Source organism: Narcine bancroftii, chromosome 8 (genome assembly GCF_036971445.1).
Source record: "Narcine bancroftii isolate sNarBan1 chromosome 8, sNarBan1.hap1, whole genome shotgun sequence".
NCBI classification, from domain to species: domain Eukaryota; kingdom Metazoa; phylum Chordata; class Chondrichthyes; order Torpediniformes; family Narcinidae; genus Narcine; species Narcine bancroftii.
Window position 1 is genome coordinate 15255495 of NC_091476.1, and position 26696 is coordinate 15282190.

Genomic DNA, 26696 nt, shown 5'->3' on the forward strand with positions numbered 1-26696 from the left:
GTCAGCTTTAAACAGATGAAATGGAAGAAATGGAAGTAGATGAAGTATCTGATCCACCCCATTACCAATCCCTCAGTTCCCTGATTAACATAATCACTTTCTGGGCTTTTTGCTGAAGGCTTTCCTAGAAGCTAAATACTACAGAATTCATCAACTTCATACATTCTTATTGTTGGATGTAGATATCTAACATATGATCTCAATCACATAATTAACTGTTGAAAAGTTTCCTAAACACTCTTGAAAATAGCTAAGAATTTACAGTGAGAGTCACTTTGCTAAGAAAATGTTGAATATTATTTCCATACTATTAGGAAAGGTAGAATGTAGCTATAAAAAAGAAACAGTGATGTTAAAGTTCAATTATTACATTTTAATTAATGGAAACTTATACAGACAAAATATTTGCATGCCAATATCAGCGCTGAAATTCTCCACATATCTGCCCAAATCTATACACTGGAATTAATAATTATGCAGTTTAAATTTAATGTAATTAGACCTTGTGATAAAGTCTCAAAACTCCCAGCTGTGATATGCAAGGACAAGCCAGAGAACTACAAGATGGTGAGCTTAATGTCATTCTTGAGAATGTGACTGAAGGAGAGAGTGAGGGACAGAATCTATGTGCATTTGGAAGGGCAAGAAGTGATTGAGAGTGATTGGTTTGCATGTGAGAAATTGTTTCTCACAAATTCAGTTGTGTTCTTTGAAGAGGTGACTAAAATGTTTGATGAGGGAAGACTGGTAACCATTGCTTACATGGACTTTAGCAAGGCTTTGGTCAAGGTCCTGCATAGTAGGCTCGTTCAAAAGGTTAGATCATTTGGAAATAGGGTCAATACAGAATTGGCTTGATGGTAGGAGCCAGAGGGTGGTAGTGGAGGCTGATATCTCAGATTGGTATGCTGCAGGAATCAGTGCTGGGTCCATGGTATGGTATATGAGTGGGGAAAAAAAAGTTGAGAATCACTGATCTAGATTAAGTGGAAAGTGGACCATGCAATGGCAGATGAAATTTAATGGAGAAGTGTGAGGTGTTATACTTTAGTAGGTTAAACTAGGTCAGAACTTACACAGTGAATGGTAGGATCCCGGAGACTGTTATAGAATAGAAAAACTGAGAAACAGAGTACATAGTTTCATGAGAGTTCAACATATTTTGACAGGATGGTGAAGAACACAGTTAACACCCTTTCTGCATTGGTATGAGAGCTGGGACATCTTGTTACAACTGTACAAGACATTGGTGAGACCGCACTTACAATATCGTTCCAGTTACCCAGCTACAAGAAATATTTTATTAAGATGGAAAGGTTGCAGAAAAGATTCACAAGAATGTTACCAGGATTGGTGGGCTTGAATTATATGGAGATGCAAGATAGAGACTTTTCTCACTGGAGTGCAGGAGACTAAGGCGGGACCTTGTAGAGGTACATAAAATCATGAGGGACATTAATAAGATAAATAGTTATTGTATTTTCCGAGTCTAAAACTAGTGAGCATATGCAGATTTAAGGTGTATGGGGAAAGATTTAAAAGAGGATGGGAGAATATGGAATAGGTTTTCACATGAAAAGGTAGAGGTAGGTCAAAACACATTTAGGCAGATACATGGGGAGGAAAGGTTTAGAGGGATATGAGCCAAATGTATGCTAATGAGACTCATCTACGTAAACAATAGTCAACATGGATAAGTTGAGCTGAAGGGCCTGTAAAACTCCATGACTATATGCTAAATTTGGCAGTGGAAGTCAGCAGATTAATTGGCCTTGATGATCACTCTCATTTCCTGCCTGCCTTAGCTGATCCAACCCCGGATTTACCATGCTAACTGACACTCCCAACTGTGTTTGGCCCAGTGAAATCACAGGTTGCCAAGGGTAACTGTAGTATTCAAATTATCTCCCAATTAAGAGGAACAATAAATTCTAGGACCTTCTAGTCTATGGGCCTTGGTATAATGAGAAATGCTTTCAGATACTGAGCTATTAGAGAAATATTATTATAGTCCTTTTATTAGAGTTTATCCATTCGGCTCTTCCTCTCATACTATGCTCTATATTTAATTATTATAACTAATTATTTCATTTCTTTTAAATACTTGTCATAACTCTAGTATAGAGAAAATATAATTTTGTTTTAAGGAATCTTGGATTATAAAGAGTAAGGATATACACATTTAAGCTACTATGGAGGAAATTTGTGATTAATGATGTATTTGCCAAGTATCACAATTGTAATAGAGTAGCTGAAACTAAATTATAATATTTTTAAAGATCTTGTGAACACATTCACACAATATTTTTAATTACTGTTTTAACAAAAGCATTAACTGTGGGATAATTTTTAATAAAACAGCAAAGGGATCTTTTGTGAACATATTTATTACTTAAAATGTGATTTGATTTATCTATTTATACTTGTTATTACTTGAATCACCTTTAAAATTCAGCTGAGAGTCACACAATTTGAAAGTGTGCTGATTTAGTGTTAAGTAAATTAAAGCTACCTGTACTGAAGTTCCAGATATAGTGTGGGTCACTAATGTAAACTAGAAGGTATTACCTATACTCACTGGCAAATTACAGTAATTTTGAGATAAATGTGTGTTATGGGGCTATATCCCTTTTATTTTATGCCCTTGAGTAAAACAGGGATAAATCCTTATTCAGGAAGGGATTCTTTTCATGAATGATACTGTTCATTTCTGACTATTAATTTCTAAAATCTGACAAAACACATCTGTGATACTTACTCTTAGATACTAGCCACTTCTCTCGAGGGAATTGAATATCTTAGTTTTAGTCTGCTGAAGATAATAGGCAAGATCTCCATCTGACAAAATCGTCGTACTCTCCACTGTAGGACTCACAAAGGAATTATAAGCTTATCTAAGATTTTAGCAAGTAGAATCTAACATGGTATTGATTCATTTATATTTTACCATGCTGTAATAAGGTCAGGATTTGCACTTAAGATTTTATTGACAGGTGATATATCATTCCCTAAAAGTGATCATGTGTTGCAAAAACAGCAGTGAGATCATGCATTACTTCCACGGGCATCATGCATGCATTGCTTTTCAAATTCCAAACAGTAATTTTATAACATAAACAGCATGAGTTCATCAAATAATTCTGTTAAAACTAATATCTACATCTCTAGAAATGAAATTCTGAGCAAATGCTGATATTTTACAGCCTGTGCCTCCATCAAACTACCTATTAAAAGAATTCACACGAATGAATGCTACACATCTGGCTTGAACAGGACTGTCTTGTCACTCACTTGAGCAGCTGTTCCATGGCATGTAATTATGGTGCTGAGAACCACATTTCTAAATTGTACAAGATATATGTGGAATTCCACATCAATAACAAGTTTTCTACTCAATACAGTAGAGGCTGTTAAGGCCATATTTTTTGTAATTGAACATTGCTGTTTAAATCGCAGGGCAAGGAGACTTCCTTTAAAACACTTGAATAGTTGGATGCCATTTACAAATCCAGTGCCTGTTACTTTGTAATTTTGGGTCGAAAGACACGAGTTCATAACTGAAGCATCAATTTTCCGAGATGGAATAATTAACATTTACATTGTGGGATTTTTTTAAAATATTCCTGCCCCATGAAAACAGTATTCATCTGTATCTTACCATTTTTTCCATTCAATGATAACACTTATGCTTGTGTTTTTCAATCGTCGATGAACAACTCTTCCCACATTTCTTTAAATGCTGAACAAACCTTTAAAATCTTCCAACCTACCCAAATTGTGCACCTTAAGACTCAGCACGTGCACAGACAGTTTATCTTGATGTGCATTGCCGTTCTCAGAATTAATTTGAAATAGTGTTGCATTGCCACATTGAAATAATAATGTCACATCTTCAATGATAAGACATTTCACATATGAAACTATAGATTACCAGCCACTCTCAACATGGCTACATGGCCCCTCCTGGAGGCCAGAGCACATTTAAAGGGGAACTGCAGACTGAAATCGTAAAATATATTTTTACATAGTTGATGGGAGAGGGGAAGAAACCAACTCAATTTGATTGCTTCATAGGGAAGGAGGCCCATAAACTTTGAGCAAAGTTCTAAGGGGGCCATAGTCAAAAATAAAAGTTGAGAATGGCTGAATTAAACAACAGAACTTGGCAGCTTCATTTAGCTTCACATGAACCAGAAAACAGAGCAACTCCCCAAGTAAGTTCATTTGAATTTTTTTTTTACAATTCTGATTACACAGACCAGATAACAATGTTAAAACAATAGCAAGTAAAATTGTGGACTTTTTCAAAGGCAACTGAAGGATACAATAGAAAATTAATAACTGCTCCACTCAATTTTGTGGCATAATTTTGATCCATTGGGTAATGCAATAAAGCAAAATTAGTGAGAGACTGGTAAATAAACTGATTCAGTCTGGAATTAGTTACAATGCTTACAAGCTATTAATACTTTGCCTTGAGACAATTTTTTAAAATCAGGATTCTTTTTTAACTTCATCTCACAAATACTCATTTTAGATGAATGGTGACATTGTGGTGAGGTAAAAAAAAACAACAAGATACAGAAACCATAATCTCATTTATTTTCATATCCAGTCAAATATCAAAAATCCTCATTGTTGAAAAAAAATCCTTACTTGGTTCCTCCCATTATTGTTGATAGCTTGTGTTTCCAGCAATATACTGCCATCTGACTAAAAAAATCTCAATTTCTCATATATAAGATTAGACGTGTATCTGCAGATCAAACTGCGCTTACTATATCATTGCCTTTGCAGCCCACTGGACAGTGATTGGGAGTGAGAACCCCAGACGAGCATTTTTAGAGCTTTCTTGGCCTTTGGCTGCTGAATTCAGTTTGTGGGCTTCCATCTGGTGACCCAGATCTACAACATTTGACACAGACCAAGAATTAAAACTGGCATCTTGTATCAGATCATTATTTCACACACTAGACATGGATGTACCTCAACCCTTGGCAAGGGGCCTACAGGTTATGCCTGAAGGTTCCTCATTCATTGCAAGCTGATTGCATTTGGCAAAAAATATCTAAATCTAATGTAGTAATACCTACTATTCTACTTTTGATACTCTCTTCCCATACAATTTATTCCCTCCTCTTCCATTAAGTGATGGAGACATTTTCCTATCAGTGGATAGCATTCCCCTGTCCCTATATTGAGGGACCACATTAGGTTCCTGTCAGTCATTTAAGTCAGAAACTGAGAACATTGAGTTGGAGGTCATTTCAGACCTGAAATGATGCTGTACTCAGTTAAGATCTTTAATTGAGATCCACTCTGGTCTTCTTGATATTTTAATTACTTATTGCAAAGAGTACGAGTTAACAACATTAGCTTTTTAACCAATATTCCCCTGAGAAACTCCTATTCTAGTGATAAGGAAAGGTATCTTAAATGTAAATATGTAAGCCTTATCCTGGTCATCCTATGCAATCACTTGACTGTGTAGGATACAGAAATATCACTGATAAGATCTGGTGAGCCTCAGATGGGTATTTAGCCGCCAACCTCCATTCAAATCATAGACAATGCTGGTGTTTGTTATCGTGTCAATTAATTGTAATCCATACAATCCAGCTAATAATTTGGCACTGCTTGTTACCCTCGTTAGTAGAAGAAGATACTAAGAAACACATAAAACCAGACTATATACCAGTCAGTCACTATTTTATAGGTCACATCATGCATGAATTTACCTGAGCAAAGAGCTTGAATATGATTGGATAGAGACCACAACCCATACAATGAAGTAAAATAAAAGCAAGCCACTAAACTCCTTGAATGGATTGCAATAACATATCCCTTAAGGACTGTTACTTCAGATGAGAAATATATTTTTGATTAACCAGGACTAACTGTGTTTGTTAAGGGCACCAATTGCCTTTAAATAGCAACAGCACAGAATTATTTGTCAGCTGGCAGCTAAGTGCTTGTGCACTGAGTCAAATACAAACAAGTTTTCTGTTTGTTGAATTTGCTTCTACAGTTTTTTGGCACTAGTTTAATAAATATTTAATTATTTAGATTGATAGAAAATAATATCTAGTTATGATTATTGGAAAAGCAGCTCTGTAGTTCTATAAAAATGTCCATTATTATTTCAAAAGATTGGCTAATTTATCGTTTGTAATGTTCTGTATGATTTCATCATATGCATTGAAAATGCAAAATAGTGACATTTTAGCACATCACAAAACAAATGTTCACATCACTTGTGGCACAAAACATTTTTGGAGGACGACATTTAGAGATAACTTAATTTCTTAATTTGTAATGGTTCCTCCATCACCTGGTTTGTAATCTCTTGTGTTGTGCACTGTTCAATCCACATAACCACTGAATTGCAAACATTTCAGTTAAAGTAGTTCAGAGATATTGTAGAGAAACCACATGGGATCAGGTGATTAATGGTGTTGCTATGGCAGGTTTGGTAAATGTTCAAGGATGCACAAGGTGAAGAAACTATTAACTGACGAGAACAAAGACTTGTTGGTGGCACATTATGCCTTCCAACTCAAATGTCAAGAGTTAAAATACAAGTGGATTAATTATTAAGCCTGATTAAATGTTAAAGTGCAAGAATGTAACAAACATGAACAAAAACATAACAAAGGATGTTATGCTAAGCAATTGATTCTCTGGTCAAAAAATTATATTTATATATCCATTCTGTTGAAAGATTTTGTTGGACTGGAACCAACAAAGGACAAAAGGCCCTGTCAATTAATTCTTCCTTTTGAATAAGTACAAACTCCATAGAAACTAGTAAGAATTTTGTGAGTTATTCCTAAACTCTTCAATTAGAGATTGTAGTGTTCGTTCAGTACAACATATCATATCAGCACATGGTTATAAATTAAATAATCAAAAGCATTGTTATGGTATCAGTCATTAAGGTAGTTTATGAAAACTGATCAAGCAATTAAACAGTCACACTCCAGTATATATGTAATAAGCCTTTAGAACAACAGAAGCAAGATGTGTGTGTGAATGTGCATGTGTGAGTGTATGTGTGTCCATCTGTTTGTGTCTGTGTGCGTGCCTATGTGAATACAGCTGCAATACAGCGCACTAAGGAGCCAATCTAGATCCACATAATCACAAATCATGTAATGCAATGAAGGCTGAATCTGAATTTCAGTTTTTTTCTTTCTGACTTTCGGTTGTCATTGACTATTAAGAACAGTTGAATCACATTAAGAAATAATTAGATAAAATGTTGATTTGAACCAATGCTCAGCAGGGAAGGTGTCAGCGATGTTTAAATCATTTAGATCCATGATCCAAACACAGTTTATTGGTCCACACTTTGTTCTTAACTGCCAAGGATAAATGTCAAGGGCCAGGTTCTCCCAAAACAATATGACCAGTTACTTTTTAAATGGTGTTAACCTACTGAAGTTCTGCCAGAAGGGAGACTGACTACGTTTAGGCTCCGTTAGTTCATACATTGACCCCTGAGGTATGCCATCAGTGAGCATGAAGTTCCTCTGATGAAGAGGATCAGGAGGTGCTGGGTATGAGGGAGGTAATGACCTTGTGTAGTTCACTCCTGAAATGGAAGAACAAAATGTCATTAGACATTGTTACGTGATCAATTGAATTCTCTGAAAAGAGTGACTGTACACTGCAACAATAATGTTAATGAGTTAACTTCAAATAAGTGTTGTATTTGTCAGAAGACTCACTGGAGACTGCAGATGCTGGAATCTGTAGCAAAAAAACAATCTGCTGAAGAATCAGTTGGAGACGAAGAATTGTCATCATTTCAGGACAGACCCCTTCGTCAATACTGAATGACAGAATGGGGCCTCATCCACTGAATTTCTTTATTGAAATTAGTGCCGTCCCCCTATTTTCTACCAGAATGTTCACAGATATTCTCAGCAATGGATTCTCAATCAGAGCTCATTTGGGCCTTTTAATACCCAAGTTGCAGTTCCAAATTACACAAGACTATTACTGTTAATTTGTTTTTGTTGTATCCTAAGCACTAAGTTCAGTAAATGTGAGAGAGTGGGTCAAATGAACCATTTTGAGAAAACCACAGCAGAGTTCAATCTATTCATACAATATATTTGACCTTATCCTTAAAGATTACCAAAGGCATCATCTTCCATTGCAGAGATGCGTCATTTCCCACTTGGGGCCAATATATTGACCTTATTTTCTTGGCAGCCATTCTCGTGTTTCATCATTAACCATCAGAAATATTCTGGATATCAGTTTCAAGTTTGGACTTTTTAGTGCTGAAGCAATCTGTGCATTTGAAATCTTTGTTTTACATTTCTTATTTTCCGACAAAATTCTACAAGGCTGAATAAATCCTTAGCATATGTTTCTGCCAGGAAATGTAGTGTGGTCAGATATGACAAAATGCTGAATCCCATGTGCATGAAAATGCATTCCTTTCCAAAGATGCCAAATGAGAGGACGAGAAGCTGGTCGTATTTAATTATTCCCAATGTTGTGAAGTAAAGTATTCCTATTTATAAATGCAAGTCTGGATTCTAACAAAGGAAACACGATTGGTGTTCAAAGTCATAAATTGAAAATGAAAGGAAATGTTGGCATTTCCAGGGACATGTGATTTAATGTGGAATTGTTAACCCTGCTGTCAATTAGGCATTGCTTGCTCATGAAGCGCACCGCTTGAAACTTATCCACCTGAATCAAGGGAAATCTCTGCAAATAATATAAGTTTCTGCTACTTCTGAACTAGTCTAGTTGCAAAGCTGTTCTGAAATTCTACAGTTGATTGGGTTTGTGAGTTTTCAATGGCATACCAAGCTATAATTACTGCTCAACAAATTACTTCCCAATTTAAAAAATATTACATTATTATTTCTTCACAATGGTAGTTCACAACAAGATTTTAAAACTAAAGGAAAATAGTTCCTCTCCTATTTAATCATATATGTAAATTTCAAATGATTAACACTGCATAATATTTACAGTGTTAACTAAAAATTGTGCTTTTTGCTTTCATTTTGTTCTCAATTTTTTTTTAAGGTAATTGGTGGGATTTAAGGTGAAGAGTCTGAAGGAAAGAAATTGGCTTTGGGTTTGAAAATGAGATCAATGGATTAGGGACAATGAGGTCAACACTATGTTGTGGGGATAGTTCCAGGAGAATAGTGGCAAGCAAGGAACTTGTCTTCTGAACATCTCAATCAATTACTAACTTGCTAAATAAAACATGCATTTCCAAAATAAATACTCAATGTAGTTTAATTAATCCTGGGATTTGTTAATTCTTGGTGCAAGCGAAGCAATGGACTGTAAATGACATCACCCCAGGTATGACTCATTTAGAAATCACATTGGACAATTACTTGGGGTTGGAAACACCAACTCCATTACCAGAGTGTCATAAAAGGGACCTCAAAATTATCATTATCAAATTTTACACCAGGAAAATTTGAAATTTCAGTCAGAAAACACTAAAAAATACAATGAGTTTCTAGATTGTTTTAATTATGAAATTTGTTAACCACAGTCTTTCCAAATCTTCATTATTTTGAGGTTAAATCCTTTGCACAACATCTGTGGCGTTATGATTATTCACTTGCTCAACTTTGCATCATATTGTTTTATTGTGCATTCTCTTGCTCAAGTGGAAACTTAAGGCCTCCAGATGCTGATGTCCAATACACTGCTGAGAACATATATGTCTTAACAAACTTCTCATTCCAATGTGTTATCCATTTCCAGGAAGACTAACTGGAGGAAAACATCATTTGCTTTTCCCATGTGTCTTTTTTTTTAAATTCTTGGACTCGTATCAAAGTGGAACTGCGTCAGATGAACAGGGAGGAAATCAATCAGAATGATATAAATGAAGCCAGTTTGCTCACATCTGTATGATATTAACTCCTTTAATGGGGATTTATGTTGGCTCTTTTCCTCAGTTTGATATTTCATTTACATAAGTGCCAACAGTGAAACAGCTGCTAATTTTGCATCAGCCAGTGTTTCTATATTGGGGTGTGAGATCAGTTTAAAAGTCAGCCTTTTCCATGTATTCCTTATTTGTGGTGTATTTTTTTCATGCACACTGGCCTATTTGCTGAACAAAGGCATTCTAAAAATACCACTGGCATAGCTAAAAGCTCTTTTAAAATGCAAAGCATCTCACCAGATGGAATGATAAGAATACTCTTCTGCTTTTTCAATCTCAACTTCTTAGAGCACCATGAGCTAAAACTAAAGGTTTTAAAAATTCCGAAACAAGCCTTGTCTGACAGGACAAAGAAATCAGAATTCATAGGGAATTTAAAGCCACAGTTTTACCCACCTGTCTAGAAAATAAAGTTGGAAGAATAACTTTAATTATGACATTCATCTGCTAATTAGCATTGAAGAGAATGAACTGGGAACAGTTAATAAACTAGAACTATACATAACTTTTGCATTGTAGCTGTCACTCATCCTCAAGTTAGCCAAATCTTATTACAGTTGGACTGATTTCAGCATGGATTTACATAGCCTTCTGTGCTTTTTATATTTGGTTCCAGTCTTTCTCCTTTTTCTCACAGTAAATCCTGCTCTTGGCCATTGATTTTGATGTGCAAGTATTGATAGGTTATCCACATGAGGAGGCGACACAATTGTGCCTAATCCCACCGTTATCCATCAAGAAAACCCATGTAATTCCAAGTTCTTTGAATCTATTTTGTGAAGGCTCAAATGTACCAGTTAATGATGTGATGATGAAATTATTTCTTTTCTTCTCAGGGCATTTCCAAACTTACATGATAGGCATATGTATCTCAACCAAGAACTGCTAATCTATCTTGTGGGGTTCCCAAAACGCTTAGCTTGGATGCCTTAAGTAAGCAAGGGAATAAAATCTTAGGGAAAATTAGTTTGCCATTACAGTTACTTCCCCTAGGGATCTTTGGTACTGCTGGAACATTTGTGTTTAGCATGTAAGATGTTTGCACATTTTGGGAATATGGAAATTATGAAGAATGCACCCTGGAAAATGCTGAACATTTCTGCTGGCAGCACGATGTTAGAAAATATTTCATCATATTGGTCACTCAGACTTTTATGCCTTGGACTAAAATATTTGTTGAGTTTCCCCAAAATCTTGAACCAATTGTACATTACCATAAATTGGGTATCTCTTCTTGATAAGTATATGAGACAGACAAGCTATTCAAGAATTGAGAGCTACTTATCCAAAACAAACACTTTTTAAAAAAATATCAATCTCATACATTTAATCAAAATCAGTGCAGGAGAGGCCATTCAGCCCTTTGAATCTGCTCCACCATTCAATATGATCGTAGCTGATAATATAATTTTAGTACCCTATTCCTGCTTTCTTTCCATGCCCCTCGATTCCTTTAGCCATAAGGGCTACCTTCAACTCCCTGATGAAACCTAGAACATCACAGTCACACAAACAACAACCGACATCAGGCCTCTGGTGCTGTGAAGGAGTGGTCCTACCAACCAATGTACTTTCATCTGTCATTTTTAATTCCTTGCCTGTTATACTGGAAGAGAATTACACAGATACACACTCACCTTTCTGTTTGGTGACTTTTCTTATGGTCATTGCAGCTTGTCTCTTCTGATATTCTGAGATTTCAAACCCTGAAAAGCAGGACAATAAATGGGAGACTTGCAGATTCCAACAAGGTGTTTTCAAAGTAATTTTACATCCATCAAAATAAGAACATTGTGCATTGGTAATCTAATTATTTAACCACTCCAGCCAGTCACAACCACATACAGTTAAATGTGCAACAATCCTCTAATCTTTGCATAGAAAGAGAGTTAAAAATCATATGTGGATCTTTGCAGCATCTATCACATCTCTTTTAAGATGTATTTTTCAGACACAGCCATAGTGCAATGCTGTTACAGCGCCAGCGATTGGGATCGGGGTTCGAATCCTGCGCTGTCTCTAAGGAGTTTGTACGTTCTCTCTGTGTCTGCGGGATTTTCCCTGGAGCTCCAGTTTCCTCCCACCATTTGAAACGTACCAGGGGTTGTAGGTTAATTGGGTGTCATGGGCTCATGACTTGAAATAGCCTGTCATTATGCAGTATGTCTATTTTGTTTTAAATTGGAGAATGGGGAAGATGAATTCCCACTTGCACACAGTAAACTACAATATTATTGTTGATTTTGAATGAATATTGAGGAGCAATCTAGCTGAGTTCCAGGAATAATTCTCCTTCTTGTCTTCAAAATAGCACCAGAGAATATTTTACATCAATATGAGATAGGGTTCATTTCATCTCAAAGATAATCCTTCAGTGTGAGATTAGATTTTGGTGTTCAGGTCTGTAGATCGAATTGAACCAAGGTCCATCTGATACAGACATGACAATGCTACCAACTGAGCCAAAGCTCACATCTTATATTAGGGCTCCCATTGCATCAAGATGTCATATGCATAATTTACTGATGAACTCCATGCAATTTACTGATATTCAGCTTTAAATTGTCTAACTTTTTTGTTAATGTCTCACAAGTATCTAAGATCACATATTCTTGTTCATGGTGGTTAATATTTAAGCAGGCGCCAGAATGAAAATAGCAATGTTCTGATCCGCAAAAGCAGATCATCCAAATATATACATTATATTAAATGGAGTACATTGAGATATCTGCCAATGGCCTCATCAATGTCACCTGCAAATGGGAGGAACAACAACTTCCATTCCATCTTGGCAGTCTCCAACCAGATTGCATCAATATCGACTTTTCCAATTTCCATTAATCCTGTCCCTTGATTTTTCTCTTCCCCTGCCCATCTGACTATCTTCCTCCAACTCCTCACCCTCTTCCTTTCTTTTTCCTATCAGACAGCTACCCTTCTTAGCCCTTTGCCCTCTCCCCCAATCACTTCTCAGCTTCTTTCTCTTCTGCCCTCCCAGCTGCATCAACCTCTTACCTGTTAACTTCTGGTCCTCCCCTCTCCCTTCCTTCCTCCTCATCCCACCTTTTGATTGAGGTGTCTATCTGGTTTTTTTTTTCAGATTCCTGAATGAAGGACTCAGGACTGAAACTTCCTATGATGCTACACGACCTGCTGAGTTCCTCCTCCTATTTAATGTCCTGCATTATTATAAAGAAACCCAATTTAACATCTATATCAATTGTTTTAAGAATTAATAGGCAAAAAGCCTTCCATTTAGCCTTGTGTCAAAGAAATTGGATTAAATGTAGATGGCTAGTCTTTGGAAATAGAACATTGAGATTTCCAGAATGAAGATGTAAAATTTTCCACAGTTAGGTTCCTGGTTGGGCGATGTGTCAGTTGACAGATTGAACAATTTAATTACATGGTTAGTTTCTTTTATTCTGTGCTCTTCTTCCAGATTCTTTATGGTTACATTTGAAAAGGCCAAGCAATGCAAAACTGCCCATCACAGTGTGGCAAATGTTTGGCTTCAGTGCAAGCAAAACACGAATCCTTAACATTATCCTGATTTGGATTGCATTAAAGGGTCTCTGAAGTCACAACACAAACATTAAAAAATGAATTACCTACAGTGGCAGTATTATAGCCTGACATACTCAAATACATTTGAATCTGCTTTCAATTTTTCAAAGGGGAAACCTGTAATATTTTTTGAGACATCGAAGCATGACTGAGGCACTTGAAGGGATAGATTTGGAATTGCTAAGGAGAAACAGTGCATAAATGAGAAAGATTTATTCTTGAAGTTCCCCGCCCTGCGTACGGTGAGAGCCCTGGTTATCATTTTTTCTGTAGCAAATTCATATCGAGGTCTCCTCCCAGCTATTCAATGGAAGTAAGAATAAGCATTGCACTCTTCCTGACCAGCATGGTCTAGAATACATTCGTAAATAATGCATTGACTTTTGTGATGGTTTCCTAAGAAGAATGACTGAGATGTGGATCCAGGTTTCATTGAGAAAAAGATCAGCTTGAGGGGTCAGGGCTGATTGCCCATACTCTTATCAACTTTTTTAACTACATTTTGGACCTGGCTGTTTTACTGGACCATTGTACATTAACTATACATACAACCACAGGACCTAGGAGCAGATGTAAGCTATTCTGCCCATTGAGTCTGTGCCACCATTTAATCATCAGCTGATCCATTTTCTCACTCAGCCCACCCTTCTCCCCATAACATTTGATGCCCTGGCTAATCAAGAACCTATCAATCTCTGCCTTAAATACACCCAATGACTTGGCCCCCACAATGGCCTGTGGCAACAAATTCCATAGATTTACCACCCTCTGGCTGAATAAATTCTTCTGCGTCTCTGTTCTAAGCGGAGACCCTTCAATTCTGAAATGGTGCCCTTTTTTCCCCAGACGCTCTCATCATGAAAAACAACCTTTTCTACATCTACTCTGTCCATGTCTTTCAACATTCAAAATGTTTCAATGAGATCCCCCGCTCATTCTCATAATTTTCAACGAGTGCAGGCCAAGAGTTATCAAACGCTCCTCATGTGATAACCCTTCCATTCCTGGAATCATCCTTGTGGACCTCCTCTGAACCTGCCCCAATGTTAGCATATCCTTTCTTAAACGAGGAACCCAAAATTGCTTACAATAATCCGTGAGGTCTCACCAGTGCCTCATAAAACCTCAACACCATTTAGAAAATAGTCCACCCGTTTATTTTTTTCTACCAAAGTGCATGACTTTACACGTTCCAACGTTGTATTTAATTTGCCACTTTTCTCCCCATTCTCTTATTCTGCCTAAGTCCTTCTGCAGCCTCCCTGTTTCCTCAACAGTGCCTGCACCTCCACCTATCACGGTATCATCGATTGTAAATAAATGGTTTTTATTGGATCTAAAGGATCGTTTACATATACAATTAGCAATAAATAGCAGAGCCTTTGGGTTGTACTATTTCACAGTACATGTGTTGTGTTCCCCTTCTGGGAAAACATTACAAAGTAGGGGCAGTTTTCCGATGCAATTCATTGAAATAGCAGCAAAGCCAACATATCACTAATTATTGTTCAGTCGTAGCTTCAAAAGTATTATCACTTAATATTGATCAATGGTTACACCCAGTCTGAAGGTAGTGATTCTGTGAAGGTAGGATGTTTCTCCTGTGTCTAAAAGAATCAAATGTTATTATTGATTTACTAAAATATGATCAGCATATTTATTTCTCTGACTTGAAGTGGGTCAGTTTTAATAGAGTGGCAATTGCTAAAAAATATTTGATGTCCTTTGGTTAAAAACTCCATAACCACACATACAAATTCCACTGTTATCCCCATTCTCTTGAAGACGTTGTTAGCTATTGGTACTTCAATAAACTACCAATTGATCTATTCTAAACAGAACAAAATGAAATAAAAATATTAATTGAAAAAACTAAAGTAAAACCACAATGCTAGAGAAACTCAACAGGTCAAACAGTGTACTTTAAAAAGCAAAGGTAAAGATACCCAAACAACATTTCAGGCTTGATCCCTTCATGAGCAAAATGTAGGAAGGCACCCGAACAAAACTGGGGAGAAGCACAGTTTCACAGACAGGAGGCAATAGGTGGATAAGGGAGGGAGGGCATATTAGCAAACAAGGGGAATGGGGATGGCTCTGTGAATGGAAAGGGAAGGGGGTGGAGGGCTGGAGGAAAGAAGACAGAAAGGGAGAATGGGGTGTACGCTAGCAGAAACTGGAGAAGTCAATATTAATGCCATGCAGTTGGAGGGTGCCCAGATGGAAAATTACTGCAAGGATGGATGGCTGTTTATGATGTACAATGTTTTAATGGGATTATTTCAAACTGACTTCATTTTCATTTTCACAGAAATTAAGGTTGTTCTGCTTGGTGAAAGGTTTCAAAGATCACTTTCCAGAGTAGAACTGCAATTATGTTGACAATAATAATTTGGGAAGATTGCCCTACCAATGGCATTAATCAGCAGGGAAGAGGAGAAAATGGAGTAAAGTTAGGGGAAAGAAAACATGATGAGTGTTTTGCATCACATTTCCTCATGAAGCATAGATATAGTTCAAGATTCTAGATTGCTTTATTATCATGTAATAGTACAGAGCATGTAATGTTGTTCAGAATTGCCTTCTGCCTCCTGTAATGCAGACAAATGGTCACCATTTGTGTCACCCAGAGAGAAAGAGAAGCAAAAGACAGTCCCTTCAGAGCCATTGAGTGTCCGTAGATTCACCTTCAATGGTCCCACAGACTCTGCAGCCACACAAATCCAGAACCAAACCTTCATCGAGGCTATTTGGAAGCCCTTCTTTCCCTCAGCACAGGATTGAATCCTGGTTCTGATACCTGGTTCCAATGAGCCAGTCTCCAGCAGCACACAGCCTCCAGGTCCCCAAACCACATCACCCACAGCCTGTGTGGGACCTTCAGCCTCTGAGCCCTTGCTGGTCTGCTGCCATGGCTACTGTCCTTTAGGGTCATCGTCTCTGCTTATCCTTCTCAACACCCTCAACAGAGGATGTTCTCCCTGATTCTGGTGCCCTGCGCCGGTCCACTGCTCCCCAGAATGCAACCCCTGCCGAGCACAGCAGCTGCCATCTTGGGCACAGGACTGGGTGGTTGAAGCCCTGGGCTCAATGCTTGTCTGTGCTCTCCACACCAGTGAATAAACACAGCAAGAAAGAAGATTACTACTTGCCTGCAGCCTAACACAATGATGTGAAATAAGCAATCAATTCTGACTCTCATTTGAGATTTACTTCATGCAAAACTAAAGTTTCCAGAAATTCGGCTGAAGAAAGTATAATTGTGGATTGTGAAAAGCAGACACCAAGTTATTTCTAGTTCTTAACACAAATCTAATAAGACATGAGTCACTTTGCAGCTTGCTTTTCATTCCCTCTTTGGCAGATATTTCTTCTCACTCACATTTAATATAAAAAAACCTCTCTTCAGAAATAATAGAAATAATAAAATTTAATGTAAAGAGGGTCACCAACAATTAAAATGGCACTACCTTTCAGAAAATCAGGGGTTCTCAAAACCCTGCCCATTTCGCCTTCAATTAATGTTACTAAAACAGAGCATTTAATTATTATTGCATTGTTGAGTTCGGGCTTCAACATCACAGTTTTCGTGATCCTGAGCCAACTCATTCCCAGACTTTGAATCTAGATCTCAAACTTCTACACCATTCTCTTCTCCCCCAACCTCCCCCACCTGCCCCGATCTGGTCTGATTGAATCAATGATGTATAAAGTAGCTGAGTTAGGCCCTGCATATAATGTTAGGACAAATCCAATTTAACTAATTTAAAAAAGGAACAGTGATCTCTTTAATAATATAACCATATAACAATTACCGCACAGAAACAAGCCATTTTGACCTTTCTAGTCTGCACCGAACAAAGTCACCTCCTCTAGCCCCACTTCCTTGCACCCTGCCCATAATCCTCCATTCCCCTCCCATCCATATACCTCTCCAATAGTTCCTTCAATGACAAAATGGACCCTGCCGTCACGACTTCTCCCGGAACCTCATTCCACACAGCCACCACTCTCTGCGTAAAGAAGATCCCCCTCGTGTTACTTCTAAACTTTTGCCCCTTTACTCTTAACTCATAACTTTTTGTTTCAACCATAATAACAAAATGTGTATTCAACAATGGTATCAAGTAGCAATTGCTTGCTAATTAACTGCTCACCGATATCCATTTTCGGCCCTGCCATGACACTCAACTCTGAGCCATATCACAATCTTGGTCCATGTATAGTTAAGAGATTCAAAATTCGAGATTCCTTTTAAGGCCATTGATGCACCATCAATAACTCCAAAAAGACTGGAAGTTATGTCAAACTGATAGGCTTTTATTCACAATAGAATAGATGTACGCCCATGCTAGAAGATTGTCTGATCCACGGAGGGAGCTGTGGGACAGTCACCTTTATTTAGGAGTCTGTGGGAGGAGCCATAGGTACAGTTAGCCAAGGGGCGTGTCTTGACAGCTAAACATACATACAGTGGTTTACCACCGCCATGTAATAGTGCAGAATATGTAATATTACACAAAATTGTTTTCTGCCTGCCGTAAGGCAAAGATTCAACATTAGTGTCAACCAGCGCTCCTTGCAGTAAAAGAGAAAGAGAAGCAAAAGAGAATCCCTTAAGAGTCACTAACCGTTTTCACACCACAGGCGAGTGGTGACCCTACTTTGTCCTGGTGAAACTCCTGGGAATTCAGGGCCTCCTGGGTCTTTCACACTGCGATCCAAATTCAAGGATCCCACCCCCAACCGATAATGCGTTACGCACTCACAGGAGTAAAAGTAAGTTCCCCCCCACCCCCATTCGTCAATTGCTCGCTCACCCACCCACTCACTGGCTCGCTCACTTCCCTCAAGCCACCTGTTGCCCACAGCCGCCTGCGCTTCAACACGTCGCGAAGGTGGCGCAATGCGGGATGAATGGCTGACTTCGTTTCCCATAATCCCTCATGCAGCTGGGACTGCTCTGGGAAATCCAGCTGCGTGAAGGATTATAGCTAATGGGGACGGCCATTCATCCTGCATTGTGCTGCCGTCACGACATGTCGAAGCAGCCCACTGTTGTCAGGAGGTATGTATCTTTTAATTTTAATCGCCTATGTGACACAGCACGCAAGCACTGACATCACAAGGCTTCCCCACTTGGCCATTTGCCTTTTAGCATCGCAGGGAGAAGGTGGTCCAGGAAAATTTCCGGTGGTCGCGGCCCTACTTACGAGGCCGAGGCAGGGCCGACCTTTACACACTGCAGATTCACGGGATGGTTCCCAGGAAAATTTCCAAGAATCTTCATTTTACACTGTTGTGTGAAAAGGCCTACTGACTGTCCATGGATTCACTTCCAGTGCTCCTACAGCCTCTGTAACCGCCTAGAATCCTATTCAATCTACTGGCAACCCTAGATCCAGATCCAAACCTCCAACACAATCAGGAAGCTCTCAACGCTCTAGGCCCTTCAGAAGTCTTTCTTGCACTCAGCAAGGATCTTAGCTCCAAAACGTGGTTCCCATGAGCCAGTCTCAAGCAGCCCGCAGCTCACGCAATTCCCCCCAGCCAAATGATGCCCACAGCCTGTGTGGGTTCCTCAGCCATTGTTTCCCTTGATGGTCCACTGCCATGGTCACCTTCCTGTTGGGTCATCTCCTCTGTTTCTCCTCAATGTGGGGGGAGGGGGGTGTTCTCCCCCATCCCTGCTTCTGGTACCCAGTACTAGTCCGCTGCTCCACTCGAGGCCATTGGCAAGCACAGGTGCCATTTCATGGGCTTGGACTCTGCGGTTGCAGGATTTTTCTTCAGGACAACACTGTCTCCTTTAACAGGCTCTTCAAAGCCTGTATGGACCCACTGAAATTTTGACCAGGAGCTGAACCCTTCAAAGCTCTCCCAGAGCTGAAGCAGGGGCAATGCCACCATGAAAGTGTAGCTGCCCTGAATATTAAAGAAAGATTTCACGAAATGGGGCAACAACAGGCCTTGGCAAAAACAAAAAAAGATTTCCATAATATTAAAAGGGACATGGTGGGAGCCATGCCTCACATAAAGAAAAATACCTTAGTACAGCATTGTTGGCTTAACCATAGTCAATAACTTTCCTCCCTTCTTCACGTCAGAAGTGAGGTAATAGTCTGATGATGGGAGAATATTCAATTCCATTCATAACTCTCAGAAAATGAAACAGCTCATTTCCAGATAGACACTACAATGTAACAAACATTGCCATAAGTGGCAAGGAATATTCATACCTTCATAGCAAAAAGCAATGACTATTTCCAATAAGAAAGAATCTCACCGCCTTTCTTTGATATTCAATGGAATTATTATTGTCAAAAGCCTCAGCATCAAGACAATGAAAAGATACAACTCAATGTGCTTTGATCCAGAATCGGATCTCCTCCAATCTGAGAAGGTGTTAGTCAAGATTATGGCAAGTCTGTATGGGAAGAGCTTCAGATTTTCAGGGTCTTCATTCGACTATCAGTTATAAAACCCACGCATAGATTTGCGGCTAAACTTATGGCCGGAAAAATTAGGGTGTGCATCATGTACAAAACCTACTGATTCACTTTCAATTTTATTCACAAATCATGAGCTCATATATTTCATGCAATTTAGGATATTGCGCCGTGTGTACATGCTGGGACTGTACAGACTGGCGACTTCAATCCTCAGGCAACACGAATTTGAAGCCAGTCCAGCTAATTTGAATGTTAATGATCTGATTAACACAGTCTTGATTATGTCTGGGAAGCCAGGTGTTTAACAGCAGAAATAACACCCTCACCTGTACTATTAAAAGGGATTCACAGTGACCTGAGAATAAAAGGAGATGTAATGTCTTTTTGGCTCATGCAGGCATATTGTAAGATCCTTTTTCCTAATTTCCTATGACATGTAATTCTTTGGTAGTTATAAAGGGAAGCATTGTGTTTGAGAGAACTACATTTATTCATTGGAGCAAGGAATTAAATTCTATTATCTCAACAAACATTGGTCCTGCTGAACTGACATTTATTAAGTTATAGGGATCACTCCAGCAGGCTTTAAGAGTCAAGCTGAGCAGGAAAGGAGAGCAGATTTTATTCCCTGAAGTACGCCGATAAACCAGATGCATGTTATGACGATGCTTCATGGTCACAATTATTGAAATAACTTCATTTGATTAAATGAGTGTAAATTCCCTCGCTGGTATGCTGCAGATACAAGGACTGCTTAAAGAAATTTCTTGGTGCCTGCCACATTGACCACCGCCAGTGGGCTGATCTAGCCTCCAACCGTGCATCTTGGCACCTCACAGTTTGGCGGGCAGCAACCTCCTTTGAAGAAGACCGCAGAGCCCACCTCACTGACAAAAGACAAAGGAGGAAAAACCCAACACCCAACCCCAACCAACCAATTTTCCCTTGCAACCGCTGCAACCGTGCCTGCCTGTCCCGCATCGGACTTGTCAGTCACCAATGAGCCTGCAGAAGACATGGATATACCCCTCCATAAATCTTTGTCTGCGAAGCCAAGCCAAAGAAAGAAAGAAGCTGCAGGGAAGGTACCAGAGGATTGGAGAATGGCAGATGTAGTCCTGTCGTTTAAAAAGGTAATATGGAGAATCCTGGGATTAATAGACAGGTTACATCAGTAGTGTGCGAACTATTGGAGAGGATTCTTAAGGATAGGATTTCTGAGCATTTGGAGAAGTCCAGTCAAGGGTAGTCAGCAGGGCTTTGTGAAGGGAAGGTCGTGCCTCATGAGTCTAATTGAGTTTTTTGAGGAGGTAACAAAAGAAATTGATGAGGGTAGAATGCTTGATGTGGTCTCTAAGGATTTTAGTAAGACACATTCAAAAAGTCATGAGGCATGGGATCGATAGAACCTTGGCTGTGTGGATAAAAAATGGCTTGTAGGTAGAAAGCAGAGAATAGTAAAGGATGGAATGTACTTTGCCTGGAGGTCAGTAACCAGTGGAGAACCACAATGATCTGTTCTGGAACACCTAGTCTTTGTGACTTTTATAAATGACCTGGATGAAATTTGGAGGAGTTGTGGCTGGAGCTGAAGGTAGTCAAAGGATACAAGAGGATATAGGCAGGGTGCAGAGTTCGGCAGAGAAGTAGCAAATGGAGTTCATTTAGGATTAGTGTGGAGTGATATATTTTGGAAAGACAAACTAGAAGGCTGAGTGCAGAGTTAATGGTCAGATAATTAAGAGTGTGGATGAACAAGGGATCTTAAGATCCTGTGTCAGATTAAGTTATATTTTATAGTGTATATAGATATGCTTTTGGAAGAAAAATTGTGAGTTTGCTGTTCTAAGAGGGTCATGTGGTTTTCTCTGAGCAGCTGGGTCTGGAACAGGACAAACTGCAAGCTTGTGGAAAAAACACATTTTGAAGACAGGTTGTTAGTTCAACCTGGTCAAAGCTCTTGTGGTCCATACAAGAGGAGATGGCTGGCTGCATAATGTTTCACTTGAAATAAGGGAAACAAAAAGGAAATCTGTGGTGACCTGAAAGAGGTTATCATCTGGAGAACCCTGAGGGGGCAAGTTTCTTCGGCAAGACACTGAAGTGGCTGATCAGAAGGAATCAGTTGTGGGTGTCCAACGAGCAACAAATTTCTCTCTCTCTGAAAACTAACAAGAACTTCCTGAGTGGTAATCATTTACCTTTCAGGCACCAAAACCCGGTGAAATTCGTAAATGTTAAATTCTGTGCACAGAATAAGAATTGTCTCCAACCTGTGAACTTGGAGGAGTGAGAAGTGAGATTGGACTGTGAATTAAAGAACCTTTCTGAACTTATATACACATTACATACACATGCACTTAGAATTACAAAGGGGTTCAGTTAAGTTAATAGTAATGTTAAAGTTTGATCCTGTTTTCATGTTTAAAGATAATTAAAAGCTAATTTTGTTTAAGTAACCATTTGTCTTGGTGAATTTCTATTGCTGATGAGTTTTGAGGTCCTCAGGCCGATAAAAGTTCAAATCCAGATATCCCTCAAGGTTGCCACACAGGTTGATAGGATAGTTAAGAAGGCCTATGGGATGCTGGGCTTCATTAATAGGCGAATGAGTTCAAGAGTAGAGAGGTCATGTTGCAACTCTACAAATCTCTGCTGAGACCACACTTGGAATATTGTGTTCAGTTTTGTCACCTCATTATAGGAAGGATATGGAATTCATGGAGAGGGTGCAGAGGAAATTTACCAGGATGTCACTAGGTTTGGAAAGTAAGTCTTATGAGGCAAGGTTAGCAGAGCTGGGACTCTTTGGAGTGCAGAAGGATGAGAAGAGACTTAATACTGTAGAGGTCTACAAGATTATGATAGGGTGGACTGCCAGCACCTGTTTCCCAGGTTAGGAATAGCAAATATCACAGAACATATGTACAAAATGAAGGGAGGAAATTTTAGGGGAGACATCAGCGGGTGTGGTTTTTTTTAAAACGCAGAAAATTGGGGTGCGTGGAATTCTTTGCCAGGGATGGTGGTGGAGGCTGAAATATTAGGGGGATTTAAGAGACTCTTGGACAGGTATGGAATAAAAATAGAGGATACACGGTAGGGAAGGTTTAGTACTTTTTTAAAAATGAACATATGGGAGGCACAACATTGAGGGCTGAAGGGCCTGTACTGTGCTGTAATGTTTTATGTTCCATGTAACTTAGAATGACGGTTATTATATGCAAGAAGGAAGATTAGGTTAAAGAACATTTAACCTTCATTATACCAGTAATTATGAGAACTCTCTCCAGAGAATCAATGGATATATCCTTATCTCCCAACTGTCAGTTCTTTTGGTGCTGGTTTTACACCTGCTTTTCTTGTATGAGAGATGATTTCATGTCATATTGTGTGTGCTGCAGTGGCTGCCCTAGTTAAACAGGTGTCAGTGGGTGGAAGCTGCAAAATATCTACTGAGGCCGTGTGAGAGTGGGAGGTGCAAATGGGCAGATTGGGACGACGGATGAAGTACGTGCTTGGAACAGTCTGTGGAAGATGACAGTACAGTAGATGTTTCTGCTGACCTTGACAAACCTTGAAGGTAATTATACATCTTGCAACCCTGCTTCCATGTATTTCACGCTTCATTTCTGCCATCGACTCTGAGGTGACCTTCCCCTACACCTGCATCTACTACTGTTTAACAATGCAACTGGATGGCTTTCTCAAAACCTCGAGGTGAAGGTCTTTCTCTTTGCCTCTATTTCATTGACTGAGATATCTCCTGGAAGTATGCCTTGTCACAGTCTTGATGCAACCTTCCCATACTATGATGACCTAACCAGGCAAGACGTGCTCTCTTTGAGCTATTAATCACTATCAAGTTGCTTCCATCTCAAAATTGGATCCCCAGTTGAGGGTTAATGAGATCAACTGCATGATTAGTGTTGCCTGGATACTGAAATTATTGTGATGAAGCTGAAGAATGGGATTAAGTGCATGTTCTGCAACAGCTCAGATCGGCGGGGGCTGATCAGGTACCCCAATCCCAGTGCTTTCCAGCACTGTCTAGTTTAGCCCTGGTGTTGATCCTGACTAGAAATTTTTTCCACAGCAAAATCACAATGGATTCTGAACTCTGGACTGTCAGATCAAGCACCTTCGTGCAGTTGTTTAGACTTATTTATTTTAAGGAAATTCTCTGTTCCTGCCAATATAAGGATTAAGTGAACAAAATAACTCAAGGTATATGTTTCCCTGGTTCAGATATTTTTTTCAACTTCTATTAATATTGTGACAGAGTATATAGATATGTTTTTGCGAGATAAACGGAGAAAGGTCTGTAGAGTAGGTTACATACAAACACTTTAAAACAGATCTTATTTAAAATACTGGAGCTTTGCTAATGCTTGACATATTGGCTCCACAGCTTTTGCAAGAGCTTTGGAGAGTGCTTTAGAGACTTCACTAATGGATTGTTATTTACAAAAGGCAACAGATGAAAGATCTTGTTGGAGCCGCAGACTGTCTGGAGATGTTCTAAAGGGTCTGTGGTTTTGCAAGCAGAGAGAGTCAAACAGGCTTTCTCTTAGAGAGAGAAACACACACACACACACACACAAACACACACACACACACACACACACACACACACACACACACACACACACACACAGATATCACTCCTACAGTGTTACAGCCAGCAGAAGCAACTGGGACTGGAACAGGACAAGCTGGCAAGCTTGTGGAAAGCCCCATTTGAAAGACAACCTGGTCAAAGCCCTTGTGCTTCATGCAAGAGGAGAGGACTGGCTGTCTAATGTTTCACTTGGAATAAGGGAAACAAAAAAGAATTTGGTGATGACCTGAAAGAAAGAGGTTATCATCTGGAGAACCCTGAAGGGGAAAGTTTTGTCACAAAGACACTGGAGTGGCTGATTAAAAAGGAATCAGTTGTGGATATCCTGGAACAATAAATCTCTCTCTGCAAACCATCAAGAACCTTTCTGAGCGGTAACCACTTACCTTTCTAGCACCAAAGCCTGGGAAACTTTATAAATCTTAAATTCTGTTCACATGTGCTTAGAATTAGAAGGGGGTTGATTTAGGTTAAGTAAGTCAATAGTGATAAGTTAAAGTTTGATTCTATTATCATCTTTAAAGATAATTAAAAGCAACTTTTGTTTAAGTAACCATGTGTCTTGGTGAATTTCTATTGCTGCTGAGTTTTGGGGTCCTCTGGGCTCATAACAATATTACTAGTTAACATTCATATTAGGTACTAAAATCTCTCAAGACATTTCAAAGGATGAAGCATCTTGAACAAGCAAGGAGAGGCAAAGAGGTGGAATGATTAGGAGAAGAAATAAGCTCTGCACCCTAGCTGAAGGCATAAATGCCAGCAATGGCATGGTGAAAATCAACGATCAGCAAGATGTCAAAATTGAATGAGACAAGATTGTCGGCAGTATTGTTGGATGGTCAAAGGTTATGCAGATAGGAAGGACAGAACCATGAAGACACTTGAAAATAATTTTAAAGAGGCATCGCTCAGAAAACATGGGAAGGGTGAATGAATGGAATGGTACAAATTAGAACATGGGGGTTGATTTCCAAATTTCCAACAAATCTTTGACAGGAGCTCCTGTGGCTATTTGTAGCATTGCCATAACAGATAATAGCCATATTTACATCAGTATCAGCCATGTGTGTCACTGCTGCTGGGCAGTCACTTGACATGTTCGGTGCCTGCATTGGAAAATACATCTGGGTTGCAATGAGATTTTAGTTTCTGCAATGTTTCCCTCATTCTCAGACATACATCTTGAAAGGATGTATAGTTGAGCTCAAAGCCATCACATTAATACCATAGGGAACATCCGGAGTTCAGTCATCATGAGCTCAGCTGCTGAGCTGCATGGAGTTGCCATGGTTGCAGTTTGAATAAACTGCGCTGCCTGATTACACAGGTATGATTAGTGATTTCCTCTTGGGTCAGTGTCAGAATTTGCAGTTGGGTTTTATACAGTCTTGGCTTCCTGCAGGGGACCACGCTCAGATACTGATCATCCAAGGAGCAACTCCTGAGCTTTGAAGCTACCTGCTGCATCTGCAACCTTTATCGTCAATGCCACTATGTACAATGTAGCAGGTTATTCATCTGAAGGTCTTCTGAAAATGACCATTTATTTCCTCAGGCTCGAAGTAAATGTGGAGCTTTGAAAACCTACTGCCCAGTACTTCAGTGTGAGCTTGTGCTGGGTCTTGCAGATCCTTTATGTAACCATGAGTTACGTTTGAATGTACGTGCAAGTTTCTTCAATGGCAACAAATGTCATGGAGTAGTGCTTGAAGACATGGCTGCATCTACATAAAGGATGAATCAGTTGGTGAAGGTATAGGCAAAGACAGATGTTGTGAAGAATTGATGATATCAGATCTGACTTTGGAAGATCAAGTCGTTCCCCACTTTTACCGTGTTGCTTTTATTTTCCACAATTTCCAGCAATTTCTTTTCATAATGATCCAAATGTTTAAAATTGTGGTGTATTAGGCAGTACAGACACCAGGTATATTTTGCTCATGACTGATACTAATGTACACAAGCTAGATAACAAGTCTGCTTCATTGGCTCTCCCTAGTCTCAGGAGAAGCCAATTGTAATGGCATGAACATTTTGGTGACATCCATCTCTATCCAGTCCCACTTTTTACATCTCTGTTTACATGTTCCCATTCTTTCTTTTCTCTCTA

General features: G+C 39.1%; 1 protein-coding gene across 5 annotated transcripts in view; it reads right to left on the bottom strand.

Annotated features, from left to right (window-relative positions):
- Positions 1-4568: 4568 nt before the first annotated feature.
- The window catches only part of LOC138740383 (rho guanine nucleotide exchange factor 9), a 311246-nt gene continuing 289118 nt past the window's right edge, over positions 4569-26696 (bottom strand). For all 5 annotated transcript variants that reach the window (XM_069892952.1, XM_069892951.1, XM_069892950.1 and 2 more), the window contains 2 exons: positions 11581-11649; positions 4569-7594 (listed from right to left, as the gene is read on the bottom strand). In XM_069892952.1, the coding sequence (XP_069749053.1) occupies positions 7413-7594; positions 11581-11649 (251 nt within the window). In that variant the 3' untranslated portion in view covers positions 4569-7412. The remainder of the gene's footprint in view (positions 7595-11580; positions 11650-26696) is intronic.